At 37.8% G+C, this 11,628-nt stretch overlaps 2 protein-coding genes across 3 annotated transcripts in view; one reads left to right on the top strand and one right to left on the bottom strand.

Moving 5' to 3' along the window:
* Positions 1–225: 225 nt before the first annotated feature.
* LOC131679101 (minor histocompatibility antigen H13-like) lies at positions 226–2,792 on the bottom strand. Its single transcript, XM_058959660.1, has 3 exons — positions 2,356–2,792; positions 1,424–2,301; positions 226–1,361 (listed from the first exon to the last, which is right to left on the bottom strand). Exons 1-3 carry the CDS (start codon positions 2,557–2,559, stop codon positions 1,241–1,243), a joined length of 1,203 nt encoding a protein of 400 aa, XP_058815643.1. The 5' UTR covers positions 2,560–2,792; the 3' UTR covers positions 226–1,240.
* A 7,593-nt stretch (positions 2,793–10,385) lies between these two features.
* The window catches only part of LOC131679099 (crossover junction endonuclease MUS81-like), a 49,180-nt gene continuing 47,937 nt past the window's right edge, over positions 10,386–11,628 (top strand). For both annotated transcript variants that reach the window (XM_058959656.1, XM_058959658.1), the window contains exons 1-2: positions 10,386–10,979; positions 11,033–11,595. In XM_058959656.1, the coding sequence (XP_058815639.1) occupies positions 10,553–10,979; positions 11,033–11,595 (990 nt within the window). In that variant the 5' untranslated portion in view covers positions 10,386–10,552. The remainder of the gene's footprint in view (positions 10,980–11,032; positions 11,596–11,628) is intronic.

Below are 11,628 nucleotides of genomic sequence, written 5' to 3'. Positions count from 1 at the left end.
TTTCATCAAAATATTATGGAGGGGGGAGGGGGGTCGTAAAGATGAAGCCAGATATCCGATGGGACTGCTTAGAAAAAGAAGTTAAAATTTACTCCGCATAGTTCACCCGTGCAATGGTCCAATTCGCCCCTTGTTGAAAACCACTATTTTAAGAAGTCAGATGGCAAATGAAGAAACGTAAATTAAGTTGGATTTGTATTGAAACTAAAGAACAATAGTATTAAACAATGCATGGTCAGCACTAAATAAATGAACAAAATTCTAAAAACATCAAATGCTCGTTTCTCTCAATAATAAAAAATCTTGTCTATAATCATAATCTGCTATCAATGCAGCATTCTATTCACTTTTAACTTATCTCCATCACTTTTCAGCAATATTTCATTTTTTTTTTTATTTAAAACTGTATAGATTTTAAAATGGGTTTTGAATTTACTCATGTTTCTGAAAATTACTTCCAACGGTGACAAAGTCCACATTTATTGTAGTTGTCTCTTTATAGTCAAAGCTTTTCATCCTACCGAAACAACGATATCACTAGCATGCCTGTTCGATAAAAATACATTCTCAGTCGCAAACTTAGCAAATGGTAAGCAAAGAATTATACTAAACGGCTCTCGTTTCTAGCATTAATTTATTTGTTTTTGCAATCGGTGCTGTACAAAAACAATAGTACAGAACTAAATTTGTTGTGCTGATTAGAACTATAGTTATCTCCCCAAAAAATCACAATAAAGCTATCTTTCCCCTATTGTACTTCCGGAATAGAGTAAAATAGTCTGCAATTATCTTCTAAGTTGAGAAACTAGTTTCGGCAACCAAACAGCTGCGTTCATATTTTTGTTGTTTGTACATCTGGACGACATACCTACTTCAGCCTGACTTAATTTATTTCAAATTTGAATGTCGCTTTTAGGCAGAAATTGTTTGAGCTGATTGAATATATTTGCGTTCTGTGAGTGGAATACTATTCCATTTCTTTTGCTCGCGAATACTGGGAGAAAAGGAAAATGTTGCTTGCGATAGCACTTTCCTAAGTATATCAATAAAAATGATTCTATTTTATAAGCATGTGCGTGTGCTGGAAGGATTCTTTCGCGTCGAAAGTAGCTCTATGATGGAACTTATTAATAGAATCAGTTATGCTGTGCCGCGAGCAGACAATAATATACCGACTGTTATGAACAGTTCATACACAAGCATTCCCCCACACTGTGTAACAGTACACCCCTACTCTAACTTATTTTACTTTTTTCGATTCTTTTTTCTTGCCTTCCTTTTTCGTCTTGGTACTTTCGTCGCCAGAGTTCTTTTCCGATTTTTTCGTTTCCTTGGGTTTCTCTTCCGGATGGTCCTCATAACTAAAGAATAAACAAAGAAACTCAGCATTTGCTTAACCCTCTAGCTTGCAGGTAAAACTTACGCAAACAGTTTCTTAATATCGCCCTTCAACAGCGCCAGCAGCAGCGGAGTTCCAAGACAGGCCGGTACAAGATAGAGCAGCGCTGGTTGGGCATGCTTGAACACATGCATCACAAAGATCGTCGCCAGGAGACCGAAAAAGTACGCCGTGAACGTTGCGTAAAAGTACAGATTGCTCTTCCTCTTTAGGCTGTTATCAAAACGTAGCAGCAGGGCTATGAAGATTCCCGGAATAACAATATCTCCCAATCCGAGGACGGCAAAGTTTGACGCCGCCAATCCGTTAGAAATAAGATCCTGAGGAAAGACTAGTTTGATCGGAGCTTCAAAGGATTTCGCCACAGTGACCATCACGTTAGTTCCGAACACCCAAAAGATGTCGTACACGAACAGTCCACTAAGCAGAATGCAACCGGTTACTATATTGTTCAAGTGTAGCAGTTCTACTCCGTTCACGGCGAAAGCCAATCCCAGCAAATTGTTGGCAATCCAATGTTTTTGCATCAAATACCAAACTCCGATGACTAAGGAAATGATAAAGCATACTACATCGTGGGTGGTGAACTTGTAGTCGATCAAATATGTCTTCTTGTCACCCTTGACGCCCTCCGTGGGTCCTTGACTAAATGACAGGTGATACGGGATTTTCGGGATGGCAGCCGGAATCAGAGAACTTATGACGGGGCTCAGTAGATGAGACAGTGCCATCACACCGAGGAAGAAGAAGTAGCCAGTCAACAGGAAGTTAATGTTATCCTTAGAAAAAATCTTGAAAAACATGTACAGTCCAAACAGTGCACAGGAAGCCATAATCGGAAACATCATCGCGTCTTTGGAAGTCATCGTGTCCGGCTTTTCACCCGTCTTCTGGAAAGTGCTCTGTAAACAGACAAATTTACCATTACCGCTTCCGGATCAACACTGATAACTTACCGTTTGTTCCTTATGGTGCTTAACGGAGCGTATCGACCCAAAGAAAATGGGCAACATGGCCATTGTCACTAGGGTTCCGTACGCCAGCGCCATGCCCTCCGGCGTGGAAGGAGTCTTTGCCGTTCCATTGGTTGCTGCCGCGTTGGCGGCTTCAGTGAGATTCTCCTGCACTTGCTGGACGAGTTCCTCTACGATTTCGGACATTCTCAAGGGGTCCTAATATACTAACCAGGAAATTCGAACCTAGCGATGATAAAATTTCCCTCTATAAAACGAAACAGGCACCGTCACCAATTAGCTACAGATTTGTTGCTTGGTATGATTTGTTCAAAAACTTGATACGGCCGCAAAAAGATCGAAGGAAAACTTTGTCGAACGCGAAAACACGAAAGGCTCGCGATTCGACTTTTTCTGATTGCGTGTCACTCGGATTTGCCAGCGATAACATTTTCTGACAGCTGAATGTCAAACAGGTTTTCAAAGTGATCTAAAAATCAATCGAATCAAAACTGGTGCACGCTTAAATGTAATTCACTCATAAACATTGATATAAAATTCGTTCAATCGAGTTATTAAATACCCTCATTTTACACTCGTCATTAAGGCTAGTTTACAGTTCACAAAACGTGTCACGGAATTTGGGTCCCTGTGTATTTTAAATGGAGCTTGGGATTTCAAATTCCGTGACGGGAAATAAGTCTACACAAAAATGACAGCTTTCCTGAAGTGTAAACCCAACCGCGGGAAACGTTACGGGATTTTAAAATTTCACACAGAAATCCTACCCGCAACAATACAACCCAAATTGTTTCCGATGTGGAAAATAGTATTTTTATAAGGTTTGCAATTCGTTGCAAGTTCGATACTGTTGGTATTTTTAAGAAGCAGTGTAGTTTTTGGTTTGACAGTTTGGAGAGATTTTGGCGGAAAATTTTCCCTGATCAAATCCCGACGTGAAATCCCGTGATCCGTTTCCCGAACTGTAGACTAGCCTTTAATTAAAACCTGGAACAGGATTCGCGAATAGTTTTCTTTTTTTATAAACATTTTTTTATTTGTCTCACATTGCTTATCATTCTGCCTCACATATTGGTTGCAGGTGAAAACTGGAAAATTCAACCAGCAGCAATCGTATTTTCTCTGGTTCTAAACAATGGAATCACGTCGGAAGTAGAGTGCATTTTTTATATAATGATGTGCTATAATGCCAGATACTTTTTTCAAATGTCTGCAATGACAATTTTAAAAATCTGAGAAGAACGAAAAATGTCAGGAAAACTACTCTCGACCAAAAATGATATTGATGATGTGTTATATTAAATGGAAATAGTGCATTTATAGCCCAAGATAAGTAGAGAGAAATAGCTTATGGAGGAAAAACCTAAGGTAGATTTGAAACTAGTGTAACCAAAAGCCTTTATTTTCAATAATCTGTAAATATCTGCAACCAAACTAAAAATCTAAATATCTGCCCAAACTAAAAAATCTGCAAATATCATGAAATCATGTCATCGAAAAAATCTGCAGCTAAAATTAAAAGTCTGCGAATTTGCAGACATGTCTTCAAATCTGGCATCTCTGTATAATGCGCACTACTTCCGACGTCGTGGATTAGCACTGAACAAAAGAAAAACCATTGTCGCTGGTTGGATTTTTCAGTTTTTAACTGTAACGATAATATTTTAAACGGACTGGTTGCATTACTCAAACAAAACCATGATTTTTACTGCGACAGTACAGTAATTTTACAATAATATGCAGTAAATTCTAGTGCTAATCTACAATAAGAAAACTTTAACGTTTCTACAGTAAATTTTAATGTAAAATCGACTTTACCAGTGAAAAAGGGGTGTGGTTATGCATCTTAACATGGAAAAATCGATTTTCCAATAAATTTCTTTTCTCGAAAACAGTAAAATTCTAGGTAAAATTCAATGTGAATTTACTGTATCAGGTTTTTGCAGTAAGTGCAGTTAGATTGATTGTTACATGAAATATTATTGTAAATCTACTGCGAGAACTCTGCTTCGAACAATGTTGAAACAATAATAACTACCCTCTAAGAACGGTTGATTTCAAAATCGTCCAATGAAGGACGTTCGTTGGACCAATTTGGACAACGTCCAAATAACCGTTCAACAAACGTTCATCGTTGGACCCGTGTTGAACGATTTTTTGGACGTCTCAGTGGGTATAATATATATCGTTTTATGATTGTTTGTAGGGTAAATCCTATTGTAAAATTCTATCCGGTTTCACGCTAAGTTTTTTTTATCTGCGAGTCAAGTCTCAGGTTAAAACTATAGCGACAACAAGGTGAGCTAGGGGAGCTGGGACTGGTACTGACATTAGGATGCGAGAAACCTGCTTACTCTATCGGTTTATGAAATAAGGGTGCTTACAGAGTGGCGGCGAGAAGCTGAGCAGGGGCTGAAACTGACATTAAGATGCGAGAAACCTGCTTGAAGCAAACCAAAGGGATGATGTCAGAGTGAAAGCTGAGCGGATAGGCGCCGACTGCCTGCTTTTACTCTGACAGGCTTCATTTGATATGCTGCAAGCAAGTTTCTCGCATCTCGCATTATACTGTCAGTATCAGCCCCTGCTCAGCTTCTCGCGGCCACTCTGTAAGCACCCCAAGGAGCCATGCAGAAATGACGCAGCATTTGGGAGATAGTTGGGTCACAAGGTTTTGCAACGTTTAGTTGTTTTTGGCGAACTTCAAAAGCCATTTATTAGAGACAACAATTTAATGTTCCTCCATTCCCAAGAAAAATAAATTTAAATTCACACAAGCTACTTTTCACGCGGATTTGGTAAGTTTTTCGATTCGCGGAATTGGAAGCTAACAAAAAAGGGAAACAATTTGGTATGCGGATTTAACTTGCTACATTAGTTATGTCGTTTTCGCTTGAAGCAGAAACTAACTCAGTTTCGGAACTAACTGCTGTCAAACCGTTTGTTTGAAGCCAGTTTCCAACCTAGGTTATGCGCCACTGAACTGAAAACCGGGTTGGGTTCCAACCTGAAATATATTTCGGGTTCGCTCACATCACCGCTGTTTGGCGAGAACCCAACTCAGTTTCATTAAAAACGTTCGTTTGAAGCAACTAACCTGGGTTAGTTTCTAGGTTCTCAATCGAAAACGACATTAGCTAATCTTGCTATCTAGTAGACTTATGTCGTTTTCGATTGAGAACCTAGAAACTAACCCAGGTTAGTTGCTTCAAACAAACGTTTTTAATGAAACTGAGTTGGGTTCTCGCCTAACAGCGGTGGTGTGAGCGAACCCGAAATATATTTCAGGTTGGAACCCAACCTGGTTTTCAGTTCAGTGGCGCATAACCTAGGTTGGAAACTGGCTTCAAACAAACGGTTTGACAGCAGTTAGTTCCGAAACTGAGTTAGTTTCTGCTTCAAACGAAAACGACATTAGTTTGGTAGCTGAATTAAATTTTCTTCTGAATAAACCAAACATAATTTAGTAATATAGATGAACGTATCATTTTTAGAAACATTGGCAGCTGATAGAACTTTTCTTCATAGTCAATATAAAATTCAAAACAAAACTATCAACACTATATTCTTCATGATGCAATGTTTTGCATGTATGTTTTGAACGCAATAGGGATCTTTAGGGGTGTGCGGGTTAAGGCATATTCTGATGCAGATTAGTACCGTAATTGAATATCTCAGTCCTTTTTCTATTCTTAGGCCTGAAACTATTGAAAAAAAAAACATTTTTTAGTTTGTTTCCTTTTAGGACAATAACACATCCAAACCCATGAGACTTGCACGACTCCATAGGTTGCCTTATCAGATCTACTATAGTTTGCAGATTAGACTTGGGATGGCAGGCTGCTAGCGGATTGCAAAAGTACCAGATCATGCTAGAGCACTCTAATTAGAGTGTGGCCAAGAGGCCATGACGTATCCAAACGATCATGAAATTTGACGTATTTCTATTGTGTATACGTCAAATTCCATGTTCGTTTGGATACGTCATGGCCTCTTGGCCACACTCTAACTAGAGTGCTCTAGATCATGCTATGTGGGGTGCTGTCCCGGTTAACAATGAGGAGAACGAGATATTTGCAGATACGTCATTTAGTAGGACAACTGTCAGTTTGTTGGTTGAATTTAAAATGTTTATTTTTTAATTTAAAAATCAGAAAAGAATAATTAAGGTTTAAAAAATGATATGAGTATGAAAAACTGACACAATTTTTCCAAATTAAAGATCCCATTTGCCATTATAATGAAAATGTTGATAAAAGCTGTCAAACATTTGGTAGGGACTTGTGTTTGAAAGAATTTTAAAATGTATCCTCGGCCGTTTGGAGGATGGTGCGTTTGTAGTTGCTACGTTATTTACAAAAGGGAGGTTACAATAGGGATCTTTAGGGTTAAGGCATATTATGATGCAGATTAGTACTGTGAGTTAATATCTCAGTCTTTATCAAATTTTTAGGCCCGAAACTATCGAAAAAAAAAACATTTTTTAGTTTGTTTCCTTTTAGGACAATAACACATCCAAACCCATGCGACTTACACGACTCTATAGGTTGCCTTATCAGATCTACCATAGTTTGCAGATGAAACTTGGGATGGCAGGCTGTTAGCGGATTGACAAAGTACCAGATCATACTGTGTGGGGTGCTGTCCCGGTTAACAATGAGGCGAACGAGATATTTGCAGATACGTCATTTAGTCGGACAACTGTCAGTTTGTTGGTGGAATTTAATTTGGTTTTTTTAAATTTAAAAATCAGAAAAGAATAATTAAGGTTTAAGAATGATATGAGTGCACTCGTAAGGACACCTGCTATCAATAAATATGAAAAACTGGCACATTTTTTTTTCCAAATTAAAGATCCCTATTTCAGGACAAAATGCTACGAGGGGGAGGGAAGGGCGAGGGGCAAGCACTAGCAGGTTTGAGTGCGTCGTATTGAAAATACCAACGTATTTTGAATGTAATTCAAGTACCCAACAAACAAATTAGCTGGATAATGGATTAAACAGTTCTTGTTCAGCTTATTATCTCTGATAAAAGGTTTGTTCAGCTTTCGTTGTTTGTTGGGTAAATAATTAAAGTACTTAAAATTACTTCTGTTGTACTTAATAAGGTACTTAATGTAATTAATGTTCATGTGTACGTACTTAAAGTATTTAAAGTACATCTCGATGTAATTAAAATATTTTACGTATTTAAAATACGACGGCGCTGTACTTAAAATAGTTTCAGTAATTAACAATACAACGCGTACTTCTTTAAATCTTTGCGGTACTCAATGTACTTTATGGTATTTAATGGTACTTAGAGTAACTAATTATGTAAGACTTTTGACGCTGCCCCTTGGGGAAGGGTCGATATTCGCTGAAAAAAATTTGTTAATTTGTGCACGGCCCATAAAAGGAGAAATTTATTCTTCATGATCCAGTTGAAAAACTTTTTATGTCTGGTTTCCTCATCTAAACACGGCCTCTGCTGAGCAATTTAGTGAAAAGTTTGGTTCACAAATCCTTACCACAGATAACAGACGCTTTGGCTCGATTTGAATCGTATGTAAATACCCGCTACTGAAATTCCGAATAAATCAGACGTCCGAAACACGTTTGGCAAACATTTGTGGATGGCGCAGTTATCGATACAAGGCAGTTAGAGCGCAGCTGTCAAACATGTGTAGCAAACAGTTGCGCAGATGGCAATAATGAAACACGGATTTCCAACGTTTATCAATTTGAAAGTTTACACAGGTTTTTGAAGAAATTTAGTTCTAGCCTAAACGTGTTATCTGTGTCCTTACATTAGTCACCAATGTCGGCAAAACTAAAAGATTACCTAAACTAGCAAAATAAGGAACTGTGAGATTGATACCAAATACAAATTAAATACGCCAAGGTTGTGTGCAAAAGGATCATCAGTTTTGGTTCACCAAGGAGGTGAATTAAACAAACCTTAATAATCTTAATAAGTAAAAGTCATCAAATGTTTATATAAAAAACTTTTTCATTCTATGGCATACGTTTTTATCTAGGACGTTATAAACTTCAACTTAAGCATACATCGAAGTTTTAGAACGATTGTTTCACGAAAAATGACTATTTTATATTCTCTAAAAAACTTGTGCATTGGGTGAACTAACGCGACCTTCGGAAAGCTAACCTTTGAAATTGGTGGTTTTGCTCCCGCCTTGCTATCAGATGCGGAGAGATCGGAAGGGTTTGCATGTGATCGGTAGTACGGAAGGTGAGTGAACACACAGTACATCAGAAAGGACGATCCCCATAGTAGTTTTAGAATGAATTTGTTTGAGAATTTACCACTCGCGGACAGTAAATCGTTACTCGTTTGATTGTGTATGCCGATATGTACGACTGCAGTATGGCTTGGTAATTTTTTTTGAACGAGGAGTACAAGGGAAATGATGCTCGCTTGTTGTTAAAGACGAGAGATTTGAGGAACTTTCAGATTGTGTGTTTCACAGTGTTTCACCAACCAATTTTGAACCCCTAGAGGAAGTGAAAATACGTTAATGTCAATACTATTTTCTTGCCTATGTTTTTAATGCAATGCATGCACGAGTCCGCTCTCGAATTAATCTAGTCGAAACTAATAAATCAGGTGAATTGCAATCGATTTCTTCGGTAAACGCAGCTGCATCTGTAGCTAAAAATGTCAATTTTTTATGGTAAATTTTGCTAAAAATTTGTATCCAAAATCAGATGTGAGAAAACATTGTTTAGGTCTAGTTTTAAGTACTGTATCGTTAGAAGATGCTATTCTGGGTAGTTTAAAAGCAAGCTTCATATGTGCTATTATTGGTCATTTCACGTGTGATGAGAAGAGGTTCTAATCCCATAATTCTCTCTTTCCAACAGCTGAGAATATGCTTATAAATAAATTCGCAAAGAAAATGAAATTATCGAAAACGGTGTTTAAAAATAAACTAACAAATTTCAAATTTGACATTTAACGTTTGAATAGAGAACATAAATGAGCAGGGTATGTGATAGTCATGAAACTCAAGGCTGATGAGACCGCTTGTCAAAATTAACACTACTGACGAGGTGTCAAAGTTGACACTGTACAGACGACTTGTAAAAATAGAGTGCACATTTGTAAACGCAGCCACCAGCAAAAAGCTGAATATAATATTTACTCTTTTATGATTGTTTGTAAGGTAAATGCTATTGTAAAATTCTATCCGGGTTCTATTCAATAAAAAGTTAACTTACTGAGAAATTTGTCTGAATGACTTTTGAAAAAATCGGTATGGTTTTTAAATAACATTTAAATTAAAACTTCGAAAATGCTTTTTTTTCTGTTTCGGTCAATAACGAGTTTCGCTGTATTGAAAAATTATGATTATTATTGATTATTCACGGAAACAAAAAACTACCTAAAATTGAGTTCCTTTGACTCAATCTCGTGGTATCGTGGGGGAACTTAAAATTAGGTAAACCGTGTTGAAGGTAGTTTCCATTTAACCACGGCAAAAATTACAACTCATTGATAGGTTTTTTATACTCAAATTTAAGTTGAATTTACCTAATTTTGAGTTCACCCCAAACAACTCAAAAGTAACTTCCCCCACGGAAGATCTCGACTGAGTCGAACCTCTCGTTTTGTTTTTGACAACACTAATAAGTGCGAAAGCGACGCACAACTCAAAAGTAAGTTAAAAGAACTTTTCTGCAGGTTGTTTTATTTAACTGTGTTGAATTCAATATTAATTCGTCAAAAGGGCGAAACTGTTTTTTGTAAACAAACTTGTTTCGCTCATTAGTCTGCTGCAGAGTGGAATTTCATGAAAAATATGCGTTAATGTAAATTTTTACCCTTCGTAGAAGTAATTTCAATTGTTTTCTGCTTTGAAATTATAGTAAATTAAGAGAAATCATCAAAATAAAAGTTTGTTTACAAATCTTATTCGCCCTTTTGCAAATTTAGTATGGAATTGTTCTGAAAATCCCGGGAGCACATCCCTTAACCTTTTCCTCATCTGCTTTGACTGACATTTGATTCAAGAATCCCGGCTATATGTAAACAAAAATTAAGCCGGTTGGCGGTTGCTACCGTTGCTACTCGTACGCGTAAACGTTTTACAAAATTTCTTGTTCAAATTTAAGACAAATTAGAAAAAAAAAATCGTCGCGTTTATGTTATGTGTAAAAAATAACAGAACCAAAATATGCCCAAGCATAAGCATCGTAAAATCTGCATTATCCGACAGCAGTCGGATCGTTTGCCAGCGGCATCGTCCACCGTCCGTCAGATTGGCATCAAAATTAGCTGCCCTAACCCGCTGTTTGAACGATGGCTCCAGGAGATGCTGACTAAGGCAGAGGACAAGGATTCGATGAGTCGTATACCGTTGCAGAAAGCGCTGGCATCTTTGCGACGATATCCGCTTCCGATTGCTTCCGGCCGAGATTGTTTCATGCTTACCGATTTCGGCAAGACTATCTGTGAGGCTTTGGAAAAACGGTGGCGGGTCTATCTGAAGAATGGTGGCGAAATTAGGACGGCGTTGATGCATGATCAGCAAGTCGAAAAGTTGTTGAATGACGAGAGCCTAGAGTTCTACCGAAGTTTGATTGGCGAGGTACACGGTGAAGGTTAGTTTAAAAGAGAGCATAAAGTGTTGGGTAATAATCGGGTTTATTTTTAGGTGACAAAGAACAGTTAACAGATGCTGAGCAGTTTGAGATACCGGATGATTCCATATTCGAAAATTTGGATGTTCTTGACCAGCAGTATGTTACGATATCGAATCCGGAAGCGATTTTGCTTGTTGATACCCAAGAAACGATCGGTAAGTCAAGAAGTAATCTTGACCGAACGCTGAATGAACTGGGACAGCATCAGGTGAGATACGAGGTTCGACGTTTAAGCGTAGGCGATTTTCTGTGGATTGTTTGGGATGACGGAGGGAAGGAATTTATTCTTCCTTACATAGTAGAAAGGAAAAGAATGGATGATCTTGCTAGCAGCATTAAGGACGGTCGGTTTCATGAGCAAAAGTTTCGATTGAAACAATGTGGGTTGGCCAACATAATCTATTTGATTGAGCACTTGGGCAATAATCGCCAAGTTGGTGTTCCTGCCAGTACACTTTCGCAGGCAGCTTTGAATACGCTCGTTCAAGATTTTGCCGTAAAGTATACGGAAAATCATCAGCACACTGTACTGTATCTATCGGTAATGACAAAGTTATTAAACAAAAATATAAAGGTGAGTTTTGATGGTTTACAGTAGTATTATGGT

The sequence above is a fragment of the Topomyia yanbarensis genome, chromosome 2 (assembly GCF_030247195.1).
Source record: "Topomyia yanbarensis strain Yona2022 chromosome 2, ASM3024719v1, whole genome shotgun sequence".
Taxonomy (NCBI): Eukaryota; Metazoa; Arthropoda; class Insecta; order Diptera; family Culicidae; genus Topomyia; species Topomyia yanbarensis.
Note: the sequence above shows the minus strand (reverse complement) of the source record. Positions and strands in the feature narration are given on the sequence as shown.